The sequence below is a fragment of the Daucus carota genome, chromosome 4 (assembly GCF_001625215.2).
Source record: "Daucus carota subsp. sativus chromosome 4, DH1 v3.0, whole genome shotgun sequence".
Taxonomy (NCBI): domain Eukaryota; kingdom Viridiplantae; phylum Streptophyta; class Magnoliopsida; order Apiales; family Apiaceae; genus Daucus; species Daucus carota.
Genome location: NC_030384.2, coordinates 29,488,885 through 29,514,907, shown reverse-complemented (window position 1 = coordinate 29,514,907; position 26,023 = coordinate 29,488,885). Strand labels below are relative to the sequence as shown.

Below are 26,023 nucleotides of genomic sequence, written 5' to 3'. Positions count from 1 at the left end.
ACTAAAAGGCAACATACATAGTGTTTGTGAAGGTTTATATAAGCCAAGGGATGTTGTAAGAAATGACAATATATCTTTAAGTCAAAATTGACACAAATGTTCATTTTTGAAGATGGTGAGTAATTTTAGCTATTTAGATGTGCATTTATAATTTGGTTTTACCAGTTTTTAAGGGAATCTCTCTTTTGCAAATGTGCAAGACAAGTAAATGGAAATTGGAAAATCTACCTGGACCAGGGTATCCCATATAATGGGATGTCTATTTGGTAATGAGACGTCCTATTTGCCAATGCATGTTTGATTCGAAATTCAGAATACAAAGGAGAAATATATAGATAAAAATAAATGGGTCTTCAGCTCGCAATTTTTGTGCAAATAGTTCAAAAAAAAAAAGTTAATCTAAATTTGTACCTTTTCATTACAAAATTGTTTGTTTGATGTTTACCAGAGTTTTTTTGAGAAAGGCTATTTTGTTCTATAATTATAATCATGAAAAATTCTTAATTAGAAAATGAGTTGACAAATTAAAAATAAAAAATAGAAATAATTTCTTAAAATAATCACACTCGAACCGTACCATCTCCTTATCTGTAGTTATAGTCAAGTTTCTATGGACTATTTTTGTCAAACCAATATAGATCCGTAACAAATGTCACATCATCGATTATCATATTAAAACAATAAATTCTATTTATAACAACTTAAAATAATATAACATACTATTTTTAATATATATAGCTAATTAATATAATCAATACTATCGAAACAAAATGTCTACATTTTAGCTAACCATTATAATCAAACACTCTATTTATAACAACTTGAAATAATAATAATATACTTTTTTTTAAGTATAGCTAATTAATATAATCGATACCATCAAAACAAAATTTCTCGCGGGTTCATTAAATTTTACGAATATCTTACATGTCCAATCTTTTTTTTTTTTTTGCTAAATCAGGATAATAATAATCTAACAAAAGAAAACAGTACATATATCAAGATACCCTGCAACAACCCCTGAACCAAAGCTCTGGAGCAAACTTAAGACAGCTAGATCACCAACCACAACTGGACACTAGACATTAACAGACATTAGAAACAGAAATAGAACACACACTGAGCTAGCTTCCCAACCCATAATTATAAACAAGTTATATCAAAGTGCTAACATCAAACAAAATCACCAAACTTTCGAGAAGCAATACTTTAATCTCGATGCTTATCAACACAAGACAGAATTAACTATATTAAACGGTAGAAGTACAATCTACTAAAGTACAAATGAACTATGCAGCTACAGATTGTTGCTGCATGTCAACAATGATTCAGTGGTCGTTGGTTTTATAGACCAAGATAATGAGTCTCTAATCGCAATCCAAGACACAACTAGACTATTCTCGAGCTAGGAGAGCAGTAATTGTTAATTCATTTGATGAAGACTTAGTGTTTGGGTTGCTTATACTGTCTACTTCAAACAAAAACCTCTCCATGAAAAATCCCGGCTGCTTAGGTTGAGCCAGTTTCGTATTATTGCTTAGCATGAAAACCACCTCTGACATAGCTGGCCTGTCCTTTGGATCGTGCTGAACGCACAATAATCCGATTTGGATAAGTCGTAGAGCTTCAGTCTGGTCACATGACTCCACAATCATATCATCGATTAATTGCAGAAGTTTCTCTTCATTGTAAGATATCCATGCCTTAAAATTGTCATACAAAATTGTCAGTAGCAAATTAGGCTGTAGTATAGGAAGTGTCATAATGCATTCAAACTTACATGACCGAGAAGGTTTAAGCTGTGACCAGGATGAAAGAATAATCTGTTTTTCATTCCACTGACTATCTCTATCAGTAAAACACCGAAGCTATATACATCAGATTTAACAGAGAATTGTCCGTCAATAGCATACTCGGGGGACATGTAACCACTGTGGGAGATGTATAGAATGTTATTTATCAAATGCGATGTAAGGAAAAGAACACATTTAATTGCAGAGTCATAGAAATTCTTACTAAGTCCCAACAACTCGTGATGTATTTGCTTCAGTTTCATTTGCTTTAAAACTTCTTGCCATGCCAAAGTCTGAAATCTTTGGATTCATCTCATGATCAAGTAGAATGTTACTTGCCTTGAGATCTCTGTGTATGATTCTTAGCTTTGAATCTTCATGAAGATACAGAAGTCCCCTAGCGATACCATTTATAATGTTGTATCGTTTCTGCCAGTCCATCGTGTTTCTTAATTCTTCATCTGTTCGTTTTTTAAAATTAATTCATAGTTCAGGATAGTAACATTGACATCTGTCACAACTAAGATCATCATATAAAGTTCTCAAAAAGGGCCATACCAAAAATGAACAAATCTAGGCTTTTGTTAGGCATGTATTCGTAGATCAAAATCCTTTCTCCTTTGTCTATGCAGCAACCAAGAAGCGCAACAAGATTTCTATGCTGAAGTTTGGAGATAAATGAAACTTCATTTTTGAACTCATCTAGTCCCTGGCTTGAATTGCTTGAAAGTCTTTTCACAGCTATTTCCTGTCCATCATCCAACATGCCCTGAAAAATAAGTGTTCTGATGAGTCCATTCACGGCTATTTAAAGTATTTCATATCAGCTTTTCTTATTATTTGTAAAAGTTGCATTCCAAGAAGGCTATAATGTTTAATCTTTCAGAGAGAAGCTTTTATTTTTTTAATTTCTGTTTTAATGCTACCATATAGTGGGACAATGTTGGTTCTTTGCAGGAATACATTTCATTTTATGTACAGGTTGTGTATCACCATAGTACCTTGTAGACGGGTCCATAGCCACCATGTCCAAGTTTGTTGTCGTTTGAGAAGTTACTTGTAGCATTTGCAATGCTCTCAAATTCAAATAACGGCAACTCCATATCTTCACCTTCAATTTTGTTCCAGGCAACAATTCCAGAACTTAACCTCAAGTTTTCTGCAATGTGTCAAGAAGAACAAATGCAAAGTGATTCAGTGTTCAAGTGCTATCAACCAAACTTCCAAATTTTTGATAATGGTCAGTATCAATTCTCCCTCTTAAAATTCAGTTCTTCTCTTCTCTTCTATTGGTCTGTATCTAAATACTTTTTACTATCGGATAACAGTTATGATAGCAAAGTAAAGTTTACCTTGTAACTGCCGTTTTCTCTTCCTACATGCTATGTAGAGGGATGTCATGCAAAATAGTCCTAATGTTAGTACTAGAAATAGTACTAATGTTGATACACCAGCAATGACAAAGACCTTTATTTTTCTCTTTGTTTTGGATCTTCCACTTTTTCCTGCGTTTGCCACAGGATTAAAACTCAAAGAAATATTCACAATAATTCCAGTTATTCACAGTCTGCAGTTCATAAAAAATGAAGATATAATACATGAGCGGAAAATTGTCTTTACCTAATTCTGATGATGGTATCCTTACATAAATATCTTGTCCACCTTCTATGTTGTCTCTGATATCAATAAGGCCTGTAAACCATAAGACACATCCATGCCCCCCGCTTCTGACATCTGCATTTGCATAAGCTGTACAAGAACAATTTTTCAAGCACAGTTCCTCACATTCTTGAAGATTGATTGTCATGTTATACCACGAGTGACGTGTGTCTGGCAACTTTACACTTGAATATTTCACAAAATCCTCTTCAGTCCCACATACCAGATTAGTTCTGTGGACGCATCCATTAGACCAGTCTGCTGCTTCCCACTGTTTTGGGAATTTTGGAACAAATCCTCGTAAGCATTCACATCTTGGTGTTTTGTTTATATTACATATTCCATAAGCACCACACGAACCATAATTATCACAGTCTGTGAACTGTTGAGCAAGGTTTACCTCCCAAATTTGTTGTTGATTATTCCACATAAGAATTTTTGCTTCTCCAGTTGGAGTCAGTACGACCCTCATAATAGCAGGCGTTTTATTGATGAGATCAAACTGACTATATATTTCCCTTCCATCGGAAACAAACGTGTATTTATAATATCCGCTCTGGTAATAATTAGGAATGCCACTGTATGCGGGACCAATCCATGGTCCAAACCTCGACCAAATAACTGAATCTTTCCGCAAAATAAATTGTGGAAAACCATTAGAATCAAGTTTGTAGGTGAAATTACCCAGGGATGGATCATTAGCACTTTTCCAAGATGTATAGTACCTGTTTATACCAGTTACCAGGTCTATTCCAAACTTCATGCCAGGTAGCTGAGTGTCTCCAGGATGATCAAAGCTCTGCCAGATGAAATCTTCTGAGTCATTGATATTATGATCTTCATCCCATAAAACCAAATTCCCTGTATCTAGTAGCTGTAGAGAAGGGTTCTTTAAAGATTTAGATGTATTTGCAGACCAAATCAGCCCATCGCTACCATTAACTGTTTGCAGTGTAATTCCATTTCCACTCACCCTCACCATACCGAAGGAGTTATTAAGTGGAGTTTCTCTATTAGCCACCCACACAACCGTTCCATGTGATATCTTCTTGTACCATATCCCCAGATATCGATTTGTTGAACTGCCTGGGCTGAAAAATCCAAGCTCGAATTCTCCACCTGCTGATACAATGGTTTCACCATCTTTAATGGTCTGATTTGAACTGATGGTGTCAACTGCCATGGAATTAACTACGGTGAACCATGAGAAAGACCACAACAAAATTATGTCAGTTAACTGCATTGTTTTGTACACTCCTTTAACTTGCAGAATGTACTAAAAGTTTACTGATAGAACTTTTTGGCAATGCTTCCCTTTGCGCAGAATCTTATACCAGACACACAGTTCACAGATCACAGTAAAATCCAAATTTGGCAAACTTATTAGCCACTTGTCTTGACTAGCAATAAGAATAGTTGTCTTGGAAAAAAGGCTCAGCATTATTTTGTCAGAGACTTTTCAAATAAATCAACAATTATTAGCTTCTTATCTGAGTGAAGAACCGCAAAGTAATACTCAGTAACAAAAGTGAAATAGATAAAAATCAAATACGTAAAATGTTTTTATTGTATTCTTTCGATCTGAATTTCAAAAAAATAAAAATAAATGCTATATCTGATCAGTGGTTTTCATTCTCTATGGAGTTTGTAGTTAACTGTCATTTTCATCACCCAATTGACATACAACTAAGGAAACTATCAAACTCGAAAACTTTCAAATGTATAACTACACAGTCTCCCGCGAGACTGAGCTCTTATACCATGTTAATTGACCAACTCTCCTAAAACCTCAAGGTGTTGAGAGGAGGGCTTACCAGGATCATATAATATTTTAACACACGCAAGTTGCTAAAAATGTGATCTGCTTCAAGCAAAGATCCCTCTCCATGAAAAACCCAGTTTGCTTAGGTTGAGGCAGTTTCATGTTACTGCTTAAAATTGAAACCACTTGTCACATATCTGGCCTCTCCTTCGGATCATAAGTCCCCTAGCAATTCCATTTATTATGTCGTATTGTTCTGGCAAGTCCATTGTGCCTCTTCTTTTTTCATCTCTACATTTCTCTACAAATTGGTCCACTGTTTCGTTGCGTATGCATGAAGACGTATGCATATATATGTCACATTCAAATTTATTATTGTTAGCCATATATTCGTAGATCAAAATCCTTTCTCTGTCACAAGGTTTCTATGCTCAAGTTTCGCAATAATTGAAACTTCATCTTTGAACTCTGACTGGAATTATGTACTTAACTACAAATCTGTCTCTTTAGCAATGTTTCCCTTTCTGCAGAATCTTGTCACAGCCACACAGTAAATTCCAAATTTGCCAAACTTATTAGCCAGTTGTCTTGACTAGCAATTAGATTAGTAGTTAGATGATCAAGCTACTGGATTGGTGGTAAGGATTCGTGGAAAAACAAGGCTCAACATTTTGTCCAGACTTTTCAAAGAACACAAGAATTTTAGCTTGTTAATCAATTACTAAATTTTTGTATGATACCCTGCTAAAGCGTGAGAAAAGGGCTAAACATCACAATTTGGAGTTGAAATACCTAAAGTATCACATCTTGAAAATATGGCCCCGGATACCACATTAAAACACTAAATTGTGCAGCGTTAGGGTGTCTAACAACGTTACACGATTTTCATCCCTCAACTGACATCCAACTTGCAAGTCAGTACCGAGTATATTGACCAGACCGTTCAACCGGCTCAAATAAATCGTGCTCAATGCTAATACCAGTACCAGACTGCTGATGAGAGGAAATAATGAGAAATATAAGCATGCCCACACAATGCATTTCCATTCATTTCCATAGTTGAAGCTAAACCATGCAATTCAAGGGTCAGCAACCAACCACAAATTTGAATCCAAATTCAAATAAAGATACTTGATGATAATTAAAAAAATACATAAACGTGTTAAGGTTAGAAAATAAATTCATCAATCCCTCAAGTATAAAAAAAATAGTTAGGCCATCTACATGGGTTATAGTAAGATTTTGGTTGGAATTTTGGTATTGGGGCTGGTTTTGATGGGATCTGTTAGTGCAAAACCACCCCCTTATGATCCTGACCCTGAAGTAAATGCTTGTAGACAAAATTGTTACAGTGCCTGCATGGCGGGTAAGATGGTTAAACCCACCACAAGACAGCCATATCCACAGTCTGAGTGTGAATCTTTTTGTACGCCGTGTTAAATTGGATCTTGCCTTGTAATATCATTTGTTCGTATGGATCCTAAATAAACGTTATATGTGTATGTACAAAATCATTCTACTAACATATTTGTATATATTGAGCACGTTTGGATAGCTCAAGTGGTTAAGAGCTTATTCTCTGTTGTCTCAGGTTCCGGGTTTGACCTTCGTTCATCCTGAAAATTTATTAGAACAGATACTCATTTGTAAAGTTATAAGTCATATTTGTCAAAGAAACATATTTGTATATATTTAGATATTCAGATTCTTGTTTCTTATTTTACTTCTTTTTTTACCCAAATAATGTGTTTTTGTACATCCCTGGTCTGTAATAATATTTTTTATAATCCAGCGAAGTTTCAGAGTGTGAATTGACATGTAATATGTGTTGGTTTTTCTGCTGCAAATTATTCCTTTAACTAGATTCATATTGTACATAAACTAACTCTTCTGAATTGTGTTTAAATCTATCCTAAGTGTTAGAGGCACGAGTTGCATTTGTTTTACAGTAAATTCTTTATTAAAACTTGTGGTCAGATGACACACAATTCGAATGGGATTGTGATTCTTTTCACTTCATTGAATATTTTGGCTTATAAGCTCCAGAAACTCAAAGAAGCAGCACAGCAAAGCAACTCAAAGAAGCAGAGGAAACCACAATCCAAGAAACAGAGGAGATAATCGATTACCAAAATTTATGTCGTCCTTTTCCACTTACAATCATCAAGTCAACAACAAACAAATTTCCCGAGGAACTGGTGATTGAAAAAGGCGACTCGGGGTACAAAGGGATCATACACTTTGTAGGTAGAAAACTGAAAAGTTGCTAGATTAAGGAAATCGACTCAGAGATCAAGATGCTTAACAAGCTTCAACAATGTCATTTTTTATATATATTAAACCAGCGGTTATTTTACCTCTTTGAAATAGGCTTCTCAATAAAAAGTTTTATTTTGTTAATTAGTAATCACTATGATCAAGGAGTTCAAAGACAAGTCATATTACTTAATAAATATGACAAAAATATTGAAATGGAGATTTCCAGTTACTTGTCCAAATAAAAGTGTAATTTTGTCGTCTTCTTTTTTCATAACAAGGCCCTAACCCTGATTTCTTGCTCTGTTCGACAAATATTAGTACTTCTTTCATGGGTTCAACTCCTCAAGATATGCATAGGAGCAGCTCGAGGACTGGATTACCTTCACACTGGTACATGCATTCAGCACAGAATTATTCACCGTGATGTTGCAATGAACTTTATTATTATCATCCCCAGAAGGTGAGTCATGTTTTTGTTATCTTAAATTAGATCATTTTATATCGGCAGGATGACCCGTGTCGGATACGTATTTGGCTAGTTTATGCAATTCTCAGTAGTGCCATGCATCTCCAGTATATGAATTTAAGTTTGTGTTGATTTACTGATTATTGATGTAGCTACTCAATATAATTAATGTTAGTACTCCAGCAATTAAAAAGATCTTTATATGCCTCTTTGCTCTGCTCTGACATCTACATTTGCATAAGCTGTACAAGAACAGTTTTCCAAACACAGTCTCTCACATTCTTGAAGATTAATTGTCATCTTATACCAAGATCGATGTGTGTCAGGCAACTTGATTATTTCACAAAACCCCCCTCAGTCCACATACTAGATTTATCCCTTAAAACCAAATTCCCTGTATCAAATAGCTGCAGACATCTATTCTTCAACAATTTAGACGTATTTGGGAACCAAATTATCCCATAACTAAATTTAGACGTATTTGGGAACCAAAAATCAAAGTTGGAAATCTCCAGCAGCTAAAAACAAAATGATGGCAGTGAACATCATTGCATTCAACACTCTAACTTGCACAAAGCATATGATATCACATATGCAAATTTCTAAAAATTTACCAAATAATTATCGGATTTATGCGACAACCCTTTTGATCAGGCCTAGCTTCTTTTCCAACCCAACATCTTAGAGTACTGATAATGTATCCAAGTTACACGAAAATCTTGAGTTTATATTGGATGACAACGTCACAAGTCCGTTTCAACTAAATTTATATCCAAATAATCCAAACTGAAATCCCTTGAGATCGGATCAAACTTTTTTGTATATTTAATTTTTTAAATAATATAATGAAGTCCATGATACTTGCACTGAGCAAATAATAATTTTTTTTATTATTAGAGCAAATAATATGATTTATATACATATATATAAATATAAAATCATAAATGATTAACTTTTATGAGTTACAATATTAAATATTGTTTAGACATTAAATTATAATTATATAACTAAGAATTAAATGATTTATTTTAACAAAACTAATGATTTATTCAGAGTAAAGAATGAAATGATTTAAATAACAAATAATCATGAAATCATGAAATAAATAGATGTATGTTATGCCTTTTGTATTTAAAATATTAATATATACGGTTTGATAAGTTTAGATTGGGTTGAAGCCGGTTTTGAATTTAGATTTTATGTGTCAAAATTGCAAACTAATTCATGATCAATTCAATAATATTACATTCTAAAAATGAATATTCAGTAATAGTATTAATCATTTTAAAATATAAATCCAAATTCAAATTCAGATATCGAAATTCGGATATCGGTTCGATAATATTCAATAGATCAATAATAAATATAATATTTATTATATAGAAGGTTGCACCATTATCTATCCATACATCACCACTTATTCAACACCACATATCGTTAATAATCACCGATAATTAATCGATAATTCTCCGTTGATAATATAGATGTTAAACATAAATAAATAAATATTATTAATTGTTCTAAAAATGAAAATTGGGAAAGTATTTTCGAACATCAATTTTTTAAAAAAATGACATTTAGATATAAATATATAATTTTTTTGACAATTACCTTTATTCAATTATTAAACATCGGTTTGCCTCTTTAATGGTAAGATTTGTCCCGGCTTACCGACGCAACACGGGAGAAGAGTCGTGTCGGGTCGACTCGCTTTATATTTGAGTGAAGCAGCGTTATAGCTAACGGGGGTGTATTCGATTGGGATTTTAATGCATTGTTTTTAGTCTATAGATTTTAATGGATTGTATGAGATTTTGATTTTGTGCGGATTCTTGACGAAATGTCGCAGAGTTGATAGGATTTAGGTACAATGCTTCAAAATCCCATTGAATTTGGTGGGATTTCAAAAAACTTAAAATACACTGAAGAATGCCACAAAATCCATCATTTTATGAAATGAAAAAAAATCCATCAGCATTTGAATACCATCAGATTTTAATGGATTTCAAACAATCTCAATCGAATACCCTCGGATTTTAAAGCATAATTTAAAATCTCAATTGAATACCATCAGATTTTGTAGCATAATTTAAAATCCCAATTGAATACCTCAAAATTTTAATGGATTTCAAACAATCTCAATCGAATACCCTCGGATTTCATGAATGCAAAAAAATGTTTTAAAATCTCAATCCAATACACCCCTCTAAGCCTTGCTTTCCATCTCTTCGATGTTATTGTCACTAATTGTTTGTTCTATACTTGTCTTTATGATTGTTTCGTTGTTTGATTCTTGACCACCTATTGTTGAATTTTTCGTGTTAATTGAATATGATTGCCATGTTGTTTATGTTTCCACTTTCCAGCATTACCCGTTAAATGACCAGTTCTCCAAAAATCTCGATATATCAGGTAGAAAGGCTAACATCACGCCTCAGCCTGCTCATAATCCGAATTTATAAGATCACTTAAAACTTATAATCAACACAAAGAGGCTTGTAGTATCTACAAGCTAAATGAACTATCCAACGAATAAGATGACTTGCTAAACTCTGAAATTAATGAATATACAGTTGATAATCCACATTTGTAAAATTTAGTAATGTACAAACAGACTAGGGTAACTAAATAAGGTGCACAAGTAAATTGTTCAAGGGTCGTAGAGTTTACGGACCAAGATAATTTGTATCTATTCTCGAGGTAGGAGAGCAGTAATTGTTAATTCAGACGGTGATGCAGTTGGATTGGTCAAACTGTGATCTGATTCAAACAAAAATCTCTCCATGAAAAACCCAGGTTGCTTAGGTTGAGGTAGTTTCATATTACTGCTCAGCATGAAAACCACTTGTGACATAGCTGGCCTGTCCTTTGGATCGTTTTGAACGCACAATAATCCGATTTGGATAAGTCGTAAAGCTTCACTCTGGTTACATGACTCCAAGATCATATCATCGAGTAATAGCAAAAGTTTGTCTTCGTTGTAACATTTCCATGCCTTAAATTTATCATACGAATTGTCAGTAGCAAATAAGCCTATAGTATAATAAGTGTGTTTTATAATGCATTCATACTTACATGACCTAGAAGGTTTAAGCTGTGATCAGGATGACAGAAGTATCTGTTTTTCTTTCCAGTAATTATCTCTATCAGTAAAACGCCAAAGCTATATACATCAGACTTAACAGAGAATTGCCCGTCAATAGCGTACTCGGGGGACATGTAACCACTGTGGGAGAAATAAAAGGTACAGAATGTCAAATATTAATGCAATGTAACTTGTAAGAAAAATAAAACAGTGAACGGCAGAGTCATAGAAATTCTTACTAAGTCCCAACAACTCTTGCTGTTTTTGCTTCAGTTTCATTTGCTCCAAAACTTCTTGCCATGCCAAAATCTGAAATCTTTGGATTCATCTCATGATCAAGTAGAATGTTACTTGCCTTGAGATCTCTATGTATGATTCTTAGCTTTGAATCTTCATGAAGATACAGAAGTCCCCTAGCGATACCATTTATTATGTTGTATCGTTTCTGCCAGTCCATTGCGTTTTTTATTTTTTCATCTGTTCATTTTTCATTAAATTAGTCTAATAGTTGTTCGTGCCCAAAGACATACATGATAAACCCCAGGATAGTAAAATTGACATATGTCAGAATTATGATTATTGCATCATATTCACAAAAAGGGTCATACCAGAAATGAATGAATCTAGGCTTTTGTTAGCCATATATTCGTAGATCAAAATCCTTTCTCCTTTCTCTATGCAGCAACCAAGAAGTGTCACAAGATTTCTATGTTGAAGTTTGGCGATAAATGAAACCTCATTTTTGAACTCATCTAGTCCTTGACCTGAATTGCTTGAAAGTCTTTTCACTGCTATTTCTCGTCCATCATCTAACATGCCCTGACAATAATCATTTTTATGATTCCATATTTTGGAGCCCAGTATGAATGCATGTTCTTCAATATTTTTGAAACACCTTACAGGTGAATGCTACTTGTACTTCAATTGGTCGTGCATTGCAGGTTGCCCTGAGATTATTTTTTTCCCAATCATGTGAATTACCCAAGTAGGTCAAAAAATGGCAATATTGTTTTTTGTTTTTTTTTGAAAATAAAGATTACTGTTATTTTATCAAAAAGAGTTTATAGTATCAGCCATTCTTATAAGTTCTGGAAGCTACATTGTTTAATTTTCCTGACAGCAGCTTTTATGCTTCTATATATCAAAAGATGTTGGGATCCTAGTATGCTAACATGTGCTATCTAACAGAAAAAGGAGAAAAAGAAAAAAGAAGGGGAAACTGATTTTTAGACATGGGAAAGCGATGTCAACCAGGTTCTAAGTTAATCACATTATGTACCATGAACACTGAGTTTTACTATACTGCAGTGCTCTCCCTACTCAGGTATCGTGCAGACTCGTCTACTAGTTATCAATTATTAGGTTTTAGGAATATATGTAACAGTTTTCTGCTTTTCGAGTTTATGTCAGCACTGACAAACTGGTTGAGTATAAACCATTAGTGATACAATGTCGGCTCTTTGCACAAATAATTAATGTTTAATGTACAGCTTGTATATCACCTTGTACACAGGTCCATAGCCACCATGTCCAAGTTTGTTGTGGTGGGAGAAGTCACTTGTGGCCTTCGCAACTCCTTCAAATTCAAATAGTGGCAACTCGATATCTTCGCTCCCAATTTTGGAAGCACCTTCAGAACTTGGTCTTGAGTTTTCTGCAATGCGTGAAGTTCAAAAAATGCACAATGATAACACTAAGCACGAAATTATAATTTTCAAAGGTAAGTGTTATTCACTTCTGATATTCAGTTTTCGCTTATTGTTTAAAATCTTGCCCTTATTCGTATAGGCGTATAGCAGTAGATGAATTACCTTCTGTCTGCCGCTTTCTCTTCTTTAATACTAGACAGAATATTGCCCCAAGTAGTACTAATGTTGTTACTCCAGTAACTATAATGATCACTATTTTCTTCTTTACTCTGGATCTCCGTATTTTCACTTCATTAGCAAAAAAAATAAAAAATAAAAAGTCAATAGTAAAAGAGAGGTTCCATAAGAAAAAGTCTGAGGTAGCATTTCAGTTATTCACAACTTAAATAAATTAGAGAAAATGAACTACTATAAAAAATATTCTTACCTAATTCAGAAGATGGCATTCTTACATATATTTCTGCTCCATCTTCTTTATAGTCACTAATATCCATGAGGGGTTTGAACCATAAGATACATCCATGTCCACCGTTCCTGAAATCTGCATTTGCGTAAGCTGTACAAGAACAATTTTCCAAGCACAACCTCTCACATTCTCGAAGATCAATTGTCAAGTTATACCATGTGTGATGTGTGTCTGGCAACTTCACACCCGAATATCTTAAAAACCCCTCCTCAGTCCCACAAACTAATTTATTTCTGCGGACACATCCATCAGACCAATCTACTGAATTCCACTTCTCTGGGAATTTTGGAACAAATCCTTGCAAGCATTCACATCTTGGTGATTTGTTTATGTAACATATTCCATAAGCACCACACTGTCCATAACGTTCACAGTCAGTGACATGATAACTGATGTAAGTCTTCCAAATTTGATCTTGATCATCCCACTGGAAAACGTCTGTCACTCCACTCGGTGATAGCACCGTTCTCAGGATAGGAGAAGATTTACTGATAGCATCAAACTTACTATAGATCTCCCTCTCATTAAAAACAAACGTGTATCTATAAAATTCACTCGGGATATAATTTGGGATGCCCCCGAATTTGTAACCAATCCATGGCCCAATCCTCGACCAAATAACTGAATCTTTCCACAAAAGAAGTTGTGGCAAACCATTATAATCAAGTTCGTAGGCAAAACTTCCTAGGGACGGATCATCAACACTTTTCCAGGATGTAAAGGACCTGTTTATACCGGTTACCAGGTCTATTCCAGACTTCATGCCAGGTAGCTGAGTGTCTCCAGGGTAATCAAAGCTCTGCCAACTAAAATCTTCTTCGTTCTTGATATCACTATCTTCATCCTTCAGAACCAAATTCCCTGTATCTAATAGTTGCACACAAGGATTCTTCAAGGCTTTAGACGTATTTGCTGACCAAATCACCCCATCACTACCATTAACTGTTTGCAGTGTAATTCCATTTCCACTCACCCTCACCAAGCCTGAGGTGTTTTTAAGTGGAGTCTCTCTGTTAGCCACCCACACAACCGTTTCATTTGATATTTTCTTGAACCAGATGCCCAGATATCGATTCGTTGAACTGCCTGGACTGAAAAATCCAAGCTGGAATTCTCCTCCAGCTGATACGATGGTTTCACCATCTTTAAGAGGCTGGTTTGGTGTTATAGCATTAACTGCCAGGGAGTTAACTAAGGTAGAGAGAAAAGTGGAGCAAAACAAGATGATGGCTGTTAACTTCATTGCATTGTAACACTTCTTTGGTAATGGAATTTAAGGTTATCTATTTACTCCTTTAGTAATGGAGTATATACTAAGCTGTAAAGTAATGTAGGTCACTGGTCCTCCTAGCAGTCGATTGCCAGGATAAATATTCAGCGGTCAGAATTATAACAAAATTTTAATATGTTGAGTGTTTTTAACCATTGGACATGTAAAATGACCCCGTCCAGCTTTTAAAAAGCACTATACATATTAAAAAATGTTATAATCCAGGCAGCTGGATATTCATCCAACGGTCCATAAATTGGATGCCGGTTAAAACGTCCTTGGCAATCGACTTCCGGAGACAAGTGCCCAGTAATGTGTACTCAAAAGAAAGTCTAAAAATCTGACTTCTCTTCTTACTAGAAATAAGTTACGTGGACCGTTTTTATGAAAGTAGTGCAGGGCTGAAGGCAATTTGTTTGTGGAAATTTTAGTCATTTCAGAAGTTGTCAGCAAATAAAGAGTCATGGGTTTGATTTCCAAAATTTGAGTGTTTCTTGGAAAAGGGCTAAATGGTTGTCAAGCTGTTGTGAGCTATGACAACCTAATTGGAAAGACTTTCAACTATTGCGTCTGGCATTTTCTTTCTCGTCTCTTTTACGTGTCACACATGATGCTTAATTTCAAATAACTGTTGACTGAACCGAAATACACGTTTTTTTAATCTTATATAAAATTATTAAATTTTCGTACTTTTTCGAATAGCCAGGAGAAGAATACATGGCTCTGCGCTCACAAGTCAATCTCACTTCTCACACGGCATCGAGTAGATCAGGTCATCAGAAGACTCGACTTGTATTTATATATGTGCTGCTATGACCTGTTAGTTGCGGAAAAGCTCCACTGTTGCAGGGCCACTGGTCGGATTTGGAGTATTGGTGATTAGTCGGTTGACTTGGTCGATTGATTAATTGATTTATTGAATAGTCACTCTAATAAGTATAAATTCAATTAAAAATTAAAATGAAAAAATGAATCAATCAATTGACTTATTGACTAGTAAGGTAACAGGTTTAAATTAAATCAAAAATTAAAAATAAATATAAATAAATACGTGTTCATGAAATGGAGAAATATATTTTTATAATCAACATATCTTGCGATTAATATAAATATGAGAATTGGAGTGTGAGAATTGGAGTGTTAGAATTAGGTTATTGAAAATCATGTATATAAGATATATATTAATATATATTATATATTTGATTATTATTATTACAATCATGAAAAGCTCCTCTGTCAAATTTGACTCGACTTGCCGACGTGAAATTATGGAAAGCTCCAAATCATGGAGATACATTTAGGTTTAACTGTTAAGAGAAGTCGGCAAGCCAAGTGATTCAGGAATGTTTATCTTTGTTTTTCAACCTCGTTTCAGCTATTTTCTCGCAAAGAGACTCCCGAGAGCCAGAAGTATCAAAGGAATGGTCATAAGAATGAATTAGTTGGTACAAGAAATGTTAGGAAAAGTAAACGAAAAGAGTAATTAGAAGTGAAAAGGACAGAGAAAAGGTTTATATTTCACTTTTTTTTAGTTTGTAATTTATAAGTTGTGAAGCTGGTTAAATGGTGGGAAAATTCACTTTAATGATAGTAGCAAAATTGGAATCTCACGCCGGTGGTGTCGGAATATTTAATTACATGGTTTATTTGGTTAATGTTTATATTAAATTTTTGTGATTTGATAAAAACTTCTTGATTATTACTTATATTGCTTTTTCAGCTATATCAAGAATTGGTCATTTGATTTATTTTTCGCAGTATTTGTTTCTTGTTTTGAATTTTAAATTGCTCTTGTCAAATTCAATTTTCAATTCCAATCCCAATCCCAATCCCACTAGCAAGTGCACTCCTGTCTCCCCTGCTACCCCGCCCTTTGCTCCAAACTTTGAGTGATCGAATCGTATTTTCTTTTTTCTGGTTCAGTGATTAGTGTTTATTTTCCGTGTAAACTTGGATGATTAGCACGCTAGTGCAAGTTATCAGATTTACAAGAAATCTACACTCTATTCTTTGATTGTTTAAATGCGGATAAGATTAAAGAAATATGACAACTAATTTGTTTGATGTTCCGAGCCATTTTATCTCAACAAGTGTTTTTCACATATTTTTTAAGTTTCAAGTGAATTGCTTCTATATATACAATTTTTTCTGAGCGCCGCAAGAGTACTACTCCTCCACTCCCTAGTAAGCCTTTGGTTCAGCGTATTCATCTGAAGTCTCGACTAATTAGAAATTGGTCCAAGGTAGGTCAGCCACAATTCCACATATTTCTTTTGCAGAAGGAATTCATGAGAAACTGTAATTTGGTTATCAAGAACATGCAGGGAGCTTGGAGAGCTTGCACGCGTTAAAAGCAGGGACTAACATATATATTAAGAACAAAGCTTTTTACCCCGTTTCTTTGCAGTTTTGGCAAGAGCATTGCATATATCTCTTTTCCGTTTTGAGGCAATTGCAGATGTGTTCGAAACTGCAGCATGGCGACTTTTAGTGGTGTTTTTGCCGCCATTGCTTGAACTATTTCTTTGAGAGCCTAGAGCATCCCTTAAAAAAAACTTTAGCCTCCATAAGGTAAATTCACTCTGCAGCAAATACAGTCATTAGTGCAATCAAAGAGGGAAAAAAATGGTAAATGTACAGTAACAAGGTCATAGTGGTATTGAAGTAGTTAAATAATGACCTGAGCACTAATGTCGAGCTCAACCTCTTCCCCTGTTGCTTGAAATGTAGGTTTATCCTGGGATACGATTTCCAATGCCTTAGCAAGATCTTCAGGACATAGCTGAGCGAGCGATATCCCAATACCTCTCTTCTCCTTAATAGATAATTTCCTGAAAGCTATTGTAAATTTAGTTTCCACAACCTTAAAAAATGCAAATTATGATGCTGCACATATTGATTCATGCATGGTATTATATTCAGTAGACTTGGATAAAAGGGGCTATTAAGAATATGCAATCCCAGATTATAATGCTCATTCATGCATAGAAGGTACTATGTTCAGTTGACTTGGATAAAAAAGGCATACTAATAATATGGAGACCAGAATTATGATGTTGCAAAATTTCCTTGCGCTTTCCAATTAAAGTTTTAAAGCAATATTAGTATCACAGTGAACCTGCATTTTTTCCCCAAAATTCCTCCTAGTTCCTCTAGCTGCTTGTTGGCCTCATTAAGCTGAAACAAAAATCAAAAGAACAATCATATATTACAATCTGATATAAAGAATAATATTTGCTTGAATAAAAATTTACCCTCATATACTAACACTTTGATCACTCAACTTAACATTCAACAAATTTTGGATCATTCAAATGTTTATTAAACTAACATTTTGCTGACAACTGAATTGACCGTTTAAATTTTCAGCTGAGTGAACAAAAGTGTTGGTTTTTAGGTAGTTGAATTTTGAAAAGCCCCTTACAGAATCTGTTGTTCAAAGAAAATCATAAGATCTATCTTACATACGCGCAAAGACACCACATAAATTATGTACCTCGTTAGTAAGATCCCTAGCCAATTCAGCACGAGCTGCCTCTTGAGCAAGTTGCTTTTTAAGTTGCGCCTCTACTTTCTCCTCTTCACGTCTTTTATCCTGCATATGACGTTTTGAAGTTACTGTATCTACTATGTAGGGTAAATAAGAAAATATATTAACTGTTAAACACCGCATCCCTATCATTATCGTAAAGAATACATTGGATCTTAAAGTTAAACAAAATGAACAAACTAAACTGTATCACCAGAATTATTGGATAAAAATACTGGCAAGTGATGAAAATTGATTTAACCTCCACTACAGAAGCAACATGTCAAGATGCATGAAAACTTCATCAGCATAACAGATAACACTATTTCCTAATAATTTTTGGAAAAATAATATAATTAAAATTTTCATTTTTAGAGTGGATATCTACTCCACGCCAGACTTGAAGGTACAGAATGATCATTTAGCCAAAAATGAAACATTATCTTACTATATTCTCTCTCATTTACCTTTAACACCTCTTCCTATACACAAATTATAATTTGGTTACTGCAGCAGCACATTATCGTACTAAATTAAAATATAGTATCATATCTATTATTTGACAAGTTAGCAGTTACCTCTTCTGTGACTTTAGGCAAAAGCTGCAGCCACTTCTCCTCAAACTTTTCCAGCAACGTCTTTGCCATCAAATGAACATCACTTGTTTCATCATTATATTTCATTGCATTGTTAAAAACCAACAGCATGTCAGCATATATCTCACGGACGTGCTTATATCCAGCACCATCCATTGCTTCCATTTGGTTTTTTATTGTACTGAAGTCCATTGGCCTATCAATAACCTAATGTACAGCAACCCGATAAAATCAAATGATGATGTCCAAATATAGATAAAATCAATTCCATAGGAAACACATGTGAGCCCACAATAGCCTAGGTAGAGGGTTTATATGACATCAAAATACATAGCTTCAAGCTGTTAGGTGAAAATATTGCTACACAGTGATAACATTCAAAAGTTAGATTTAGGGCTGGCAAAGTCAGGCCCGACCCAACAACCAGACACAAATTCGACCTGCAAAGTACGAATTCGGCTTGGAGTTTTTCAGGTTAGGGTTGGTTTCAGGTTAGACCCAAAATTGACCTAAAAAGGGGTCAATTTCAAGTTACCCGAAATTTTACACACACAAATACACAAAAGATCCATGGAGACCACTGTTTCAACGAAGACCTTGGGGACCATGTAAGTTTTTGATTAAAATATTGAAAAATGTATTCTTTCACTAAACATATTATATGAAGTTCACTACAAACCATAAATATCATGTGTATGTTCTATGAGTAGAACATGTTTTGTAACTTGCAAAACATGTTTTGCTAAACAATACGTTTTGCAATATATTGCTTGCAAAACTTACATAACTTTCGAGATATTTAAAGAGACAGTGGTCTTCCACGCATATGTTTTATAAGATAACATATTTTATAATGTTTCCAACTCTGAACATACATGGTCTCCACGGTCTCCGATGATGAAATAGTGGTCGAGTTTGAATTAATCGTGGGCAGTGCAGGTCGGTTTCGGGTTGAGCATTCTGACCCATTAAAATTTCGAGCGGGGTCAAATTTCCGACTCGAGTCTGTCAACCCGACCCGAAACCCGATATTTGCCACCCCTGGTTAAAATCACTAGTCCTTGAAGTCATATATTACAGCAGCGGATTTAGAGGGAAAGTGAGTTATCTACTCTTACATTAACAAACAACAATCATGCACATTTCACCACAGAATAAATTAAAAAGCATATGAGATGCTCCGATTCACATCTTAAGAAAAACCGATATATCAAAGGTTTGACCAGACAAAAACTTTGAGAGGCAAAATGGAAGTACCGAACCGCAAAAACCAAAAGTTTAGGCCAATTAAAAATGCAAATAATTTAATGAGCATGAGGTAGAAAACTAATAAACATGAAGATTTTTTGCGGCAAAATACACGAGGGCCCAGCAATTTATACTAGCAATTATCGTTCAAATTATACTGGATAGAATTAATTAAAGCACACAAGACGGTTTATTTTACATAATATGAGAAGTTACACCTGCGTGTCCAGCAAGTAGATAAGCTGTTACATGATGTTTGGGTTGCTTAACTGTATTCAACTCCTACTTCTTCGAACTCTATCTCTGCCGCCGCCCCCCCCCCCCCCCCCCCCCCCCCCCAACCCCACCCCCACCCCAGTCTTAAATCTCTGCTCTGCAGCTTATAAAAATTTATATTTGAATAGAAGATCTACATGTGCCTATGCTCAATCATTTTTACTTCTTTTACAAAGACATGAAGTGTATTTCCCTCTATTCCATCTTCGAAAAGAACGTAATTTTGTATGGCCAATCCTACATCTGGAAATACAAGTCATTTTAAACAGTGCATTTAACTGCATAAGGCCGTGATCAGTGATCGTAATACTAAGAATGCTCGTGGCATGACATTACTAAGTGGACCTGTAATGTCACTATACAGCTTTATTAGTTACCTTAAAATAGCTTACTAAATTTCAAACATAAGCCTGCAGGCCTTGTATTCAGCAGGTCTTTAAAACGATCCAACATTGAAGCTTGAGCTCTTCATTTTCAGTTTCAATAATATAGAAATTTCTACTGAGAATAACAGTGTCAAGATGGTAAAGTAGTCTCATGGTGGATTTCAATCTAGAAAATGATAAGATGTGTATCGGAGGAGCCAGAAAGAATATAATGCATTTGGCAAGAAAAATTTCTATTTACACACAGTTAAATAATAAATTTACCTCGTAATAGTCGTGCAATCCCAGACCTTTAACATCGACAGGTTGCATAAAGGGCCATGCGCATTTATGCTGAGTTATCTGGCATAGAGCAGTGCAAAGCAAGCTGTAAGTGTAAAGGAAGTCATGAGAGTGAACTACATAAATTTCAGATTAGATATATATCCCCCGTGCAATCACATAAACCAACAAGAGTCCAAAATCTTCCATAGCATGACCAGCATCATGGGTATTATCACTAAGGTAGTTGAGCAGTGCAAAGCAAGCTGTAAGTGTAAAGGAAGTCATGATAGTGAACTAAATAAATTTCAGATTAGATATATATCCCCCATGCAATCACATAAACCAACAAGAGTCCAAAATCTTCCATAGCATGACCAGCATCATGGGTATTATCACTAAGGTAGTTGAGCAATGTTGCTTAACATAAAATGCTTGATCTACTCTAATTGCTTTTTATTAAATTCAGCAATGAATTGCAAGATCTACTCCAATAAGCAATTTTGCTTTATATATATAACTTTTATAGAATGCAAAAAGAAGGATGGTTCTCTTTTCAAGACTGTGTTTTTGTACTTAACTACGGTTCTTTTTTTTCCAATTCCGAAGAAATATGCTGCTGCTGATGATGATGATGATGACACAAAAATGATGGCGAAAAAAGTTTCTACGTAACTAAGTAAACATTAAAAAAGGATAACAACCTTTAGATAACACAAGTAACAATTAAAAGATGTGTTTGGTGGAAGCTAGGTTGTGATGGATCGCTAGTTCACTATGGTATGTAAGAACTTGCGCGAACAATTAAGAGCAAGTCCAATAGTGTCCTAATAGATGCCTTACAAATATAATAGAACATAATGTCCTAGTGATTCAGGATATTATATACATACATCAACTCCAAGAACATGCCTTGTCCTCATTTCCTGTAACTATATTGATAATATATTTGAATCACAAGGAGGGAAAAGAAGTATAAAAAGAGGGAAAAGAAGCGTAAAAAGTAAGGGAAATGAATTTTTTATTGATAGAAATGAAATAGGGCATATATAGCGGTGTCCTAAAAATAAGGCATGTGACGGATGTCCTAGTGTTTTAAGTCACCACTAGGACATTGTTGGAGCATTCACTTTCTCTAAATGCCCTTAATGTTAGCAAGGACATCATTTAGGGATAATGTTGGACTTGCTGATGTGTAATACATGCAAGTTTTCGGCTGAAGCAAAATCCAGCAATTTCCTTTTATCGAGGAATCTTCTCAAAGCAAAAACATAAATTACTCGCTCCAGCAAAGCGAGTAATTTTATGACACTAATCTCGGACAAGAGCTTACTATTTAAAAACAGCAACCAGAAGAAAGAGAATGGAGGGAATATGCCAGCCTACAACGTACAGGCAACACTCTCGTAGCAGAGAGTAATTCAAGTATGAGAAGATAACAAAATATGATTCAAACAGGAAATTTATATTAACATGATAAAGTCAAAGAAAATATCTTCTTCAAGAAAGAAGAGTCTAATGTGCAAGCTCACAGGTAGAGCTGTTTAACAAACCGAGTTGTTCGCGAACAAGCTCGAGCTCGGCTCGTTAAGAGCTCGTTCGGCTCGGCTCGTTAAGTTAACGAGCTCGAGCTCGAACACAAAAAATTGTTCGTTAAGAAAACGAGCTCGAGCCGAGCTTTTAGTATGTTCGGCTCGAGCTCGGCTCAAACTCGTTCGGCTCGAGCTCGGCTCGTTAAAGCTCGAAAAAAAAAGAATATTTTCATAATAATTTCGTAATATATATATGTTATTGAACGCCGAATTCAACATATAATATATCAAATCGATCATGAGAATATCAACTATAATATGGTACCATCAAAACATACTAAAAATTTTATTTGGCTTGCTATTTTAAGAGTAAAGTAGCGGTTTGACCTTATTTTTATCTAGCTCGGCTCGGTTCGTATTTGTTCGTGAACAAGCTCGTGTTCGGCTCGTTAGTTATCGAGCTCGAGCTCGAACACACTTTTTTGTTCGATAAGAAAGCTCGGCTCGGCTCGGTTCGATAAGAAAATATTTAAAGCTCGGCTCGACTCGGTCAAAACTCGGCTCGGCTCGGTTCGTGAACAGCCCTACTCACAGGTAAAAAATATAAAACTTTTGTTTCATATTCTTCATCTAATGATTTTTGTTTAATAGTTTATATTAATGACACGATAATAAAATTACGATGTAAAACTTATAAGCAATATCCAATCCAATATTATTACTCAACAAAAAGGGACTTATAGAGGGGAGTTATTGGCAATTAAAACTTTCTTCATGAAACAGAGATTGAATAAAATTCCGCGTAACTGGGATCCCCCACGTACATATAAGCAAGAGCACCTACATGTAATATATAAGTGTCCGACAATGATCAATTAACTCCCCATGCTTCCAGAATTATCAGTAATGTGGCCAATATCACTTCCAAGTTAATAACATGCAACAATACTGAGTTAGCAGTTTCATTAGACTGAATCATTCTTAGTTCAGGAAAATAAAATAGTTTCCCTAAAAATGCAGGATAGAGTATGATGGAAGTGTAGACCAGAAATTTAATCAATGTGAGCATAATGTCAACACTGAGTGAATCAACTTATTAAAAACAAAGTCAGTGCATAAAAAGTATATGTTGATATAAGTATGTGTTGACTCAATTATTAAAAGATGAAACAACTAAAAGTTCACAAGTTAAGGGATTGCCTGGCGAAATATTGTGCCAAATTGGCGCATAAGCTCTTGCATTCTCTTTGCAGCAGCTGCATCTCTGCGTGATGCATCTTGCTGCTGCCTTTTCATACCAGGAATATGTTTATCCTTATCTTTATCCTTTCGAGCTGGGTGATCTTTCACAGTGCTTAGTTGATTTTTACTCGTAGTCCTGTAAAAATGCTGAACCTCATTTACTCGTTTTTCAATCTGCAAGTAAACATGTGACACTGGTGTTAGCTGTCATATTAGCAACAGAAATATATCCATAAAATAATAAATACTTATCCGTATCATCCTATCCTACCCCTCTTCTGGTGGTAATAAGAAATCAAGGATGGTGGCATGCGCGTCAAAGTATTAGACTTCTGTAATTGACCATGCCCAAAAAACATTACAAAGTTGGCAGTTTTTGGCGGAGTCTGCCTATGTCATCACAAACTAGATGGAACATTCATCCTACTTGACCATTTTCGTTCAGATAAGTGATACCATGTCAACATTGGTAGTTGACATACACATATGAATAAATGATATGACAAGTCACTAGAATTATTTGGATAAGTTATAAACATGAATTTGCATGAGAAATTAGGTTCAAGAAAATAATATGTTCAAATTTTTGAAAAAGAAAAACAATGAAAACATGCACCTCCAATTAAAATTTGCATATAATTATTACGTCTTGCTATTTGTATAAGTTTTGACACTGAGAAATTTGTTTTGGGTTGCTCTCAAAAATATTACCTTGTCCACCTGAATTTGTAATTCATCAATGCGATGTTTGTGTCCATCTACTTTGACGATATTTCCTTCCATCTTTCCTTCTTTTGTTAATTCAATATTTGCAACTGATGCATCCACCATCTCCTATATAGCATTATAATCAGTAGGTTACAGACTTACAGTTAAAGATAATAACCATTAAAATGGAATGTAATATCATTATTCAAACAGAAACTATACAAAATTAACAGCATACTCTACTTTTATATAAGAAAGCAACAAAAATCATGGATGAAAAACTATTAAAAAACACGTAATTTATACATGCTACATGCATTCTCTGAAAACGCATTCAAATGAAGTGTTTCCTTTTTTAAAAAAAAATATAAATATTATGAATGCATATTCCTGAAAACGTTAAATAAAAGATGTGTATTGTAAATACACATAAAAAATGCTTATGTGCTAGAGAGGTCCATTTTTTCCAATTTCTGTTTTGGGTGATTTTATTTCAAATTCTGCTGAATAGGGCCAACACCATATTACAAAATAGTAAGTGATACAGAAAATAAACAAAAATTGGTTGATAAGCGCAATGAAATAAGTGTTTTATACTAAATAACAAAATTCAGCAATCCTTTACACACTTTTCAAATTTAGTTGCATTAGAAGCAACAAAAGACAAGTAATAGGATTGTGAATATGTGACAGTGTGTAATAGTTATAAATGAATCAATCTCCTGTTTACCTATATGCCATCTTGGAATCAAGTACTCACTCTCGCATATTACAAATGTTATCGTAACTAAATTCAATATATAATTTATATGGCCTACATGACCACATTCACTTGGTTCGTTCTACGGGAGAGTTTCTTTCCTTAAACCAAAGTCAATCAACAAAGCTCGCTTCTTGAATATATAAAGCCATCTAGTTATCATTAAACATTCAGAAAGATATTATGTTCCTCAATCATTTCAATTCCTTCCACGAGTTCCCAGTTCAAATGTTGACTACGTTAAAGTTAAACAAGATCAATATCCCTCGATCATTCATATCGATCCATTAGTAGAAACAACCTCCAACACACCTCGACCGCAACCAATCAGGATTTTTCACACTCAAATTCATTCATAAAAACCAAACCTTTTTACCTAAAGTAAGGAATTTTTGGGCAGTCATTCAGATAAAATATTAAAAACCCCTTTTCGATATTAGCTAGCATATCCTAAACAAAGATACAAACTTGGAGTTGGATATCAACAAGTTTCAACAAATAAATCAAGAAATTAGCAAAATCAGCAAAATTAATGCAATTAGTACATTTACAAATGGAACCCTAAAGAATACAAATGAAATACATGTAAAACCAGAACAACAAAATGAGAGAGATTAAATCATACCAATTATGAAGTGGGCACGATTGCTGAGTAATGTATAGTGTATGTATATGTGTATATACACACAATTACACAAACTTGCAGAATTGAGTAGTCTTTTTGAAGTTTGTAGCTAAAATAACAGAGATGAACAGTGTTAAATGGGTTTAGATGTAACCGGGTCGGAAAATACATTAATTGGATCCGTTTCATAAAGCTCGAATTGATTTTCTTTAATTTACTTCTGCATAAAAATAATCCAAGATGATAAAATTTTGGAATAATAATAAATTTTACTCCGTTTTTTTGAAGAAAACATAAATCCAGTGAATTTGTTTATTTCAAAAAAAAAAAATTATGCTTCAAACGAAAACAAACAAAGGGGCATTCCGAGAATTGAACTCGGGACCTCTCGCACCCTAAGCGAGAATCATACCACTAGACCAAATGCCCATACATGCCGAGATTCATTGAA

General features: G+C 34.5%; 2 protein-coding genes and 1 non-coding gene across 3 annotated transcripts; all 3 read right to left on the bottom strand.

The window, feature by feature from the left end:
• Window positions 1–1,107: 1,107 nt before the first annotated feature.
• LOC108217173 (uncharacterized) lies at window positions 1,108–15,095 on the bottom strand. Its single transcript, XM_064092159.1, has 14 exons — window positions 13,101–15,095; window positions 12,836–12,961; window positions 12,527–12,678; window positions 11,633–11,843; window positions 11,264–11,501; window positions 11,015–11,165; window positions 10,631–10,934; window positions 3,414–4,715; window positions 3,146–3,298; window positions 2,795–2,952; window positions 2,352–2,562; window positions 2,017–2,254; window positions 1,781–1,931; window positions 1,108–1,703 (listed from the first exon to the last, which is right to left on the bottom strand). Exons 1-14 carry the CDS (start codon window positions 14,380–14,382, stop codon window positions 1,395–1,397), a joined length of 4,986 nt encoding a protein of 1,661 aa, XP_063948229.1. The 5' UTR covers window positions 14,383–15,095; the 3' UTR covers window positions 1,108–1,394.
• A 1,324-nt stretch (window positions 15,096–16,419) lies between these two features.
• On the bottom strand, window positions 16,420–25,729 carry LOC108218611 (transcription factor GTE6). Its single transcript, XM_017391629.2, has 9 exons — window positions 25,573–25,729; window positions 24,191–24,313; window positions 23,438–23,653; window positions 20,709–20,786; window positions 18,517–18,741; window positions 17,906–18,004; window positions 17,528–17,586; window positions 17,090–17,240; window positions 16,420–16,991 (listed from the first exon to the last, which is right to left on the bottom strand). The coding sequence occupies exons 2-9, from the start codon at window positions 24,308–24,310 to the stop codon at window positions 16,782–16,784; spliced, it is 1,158 nt and encodes a 385-aa protein (XP_017247118.1). The 5' UTR covers window positions 24,311–24,313; window positions 25,573–25,729; the 3' UTR covers window positions 16,420–16,781.
• A 200-nt stretch (window positions 25,730–25,929) lies between these two features.
• TRNAP-AGG (transfer RNA proline (anticodon AGG)) lies at window positions 25,930–26,001 on the bottom strand. The gene has a single exon. It is a non-coding gene; the product is annotated as a tRNA-Pro (tRNA).
• Window positions 26,002–26,023: the final 22 nt, after the last annotated feature.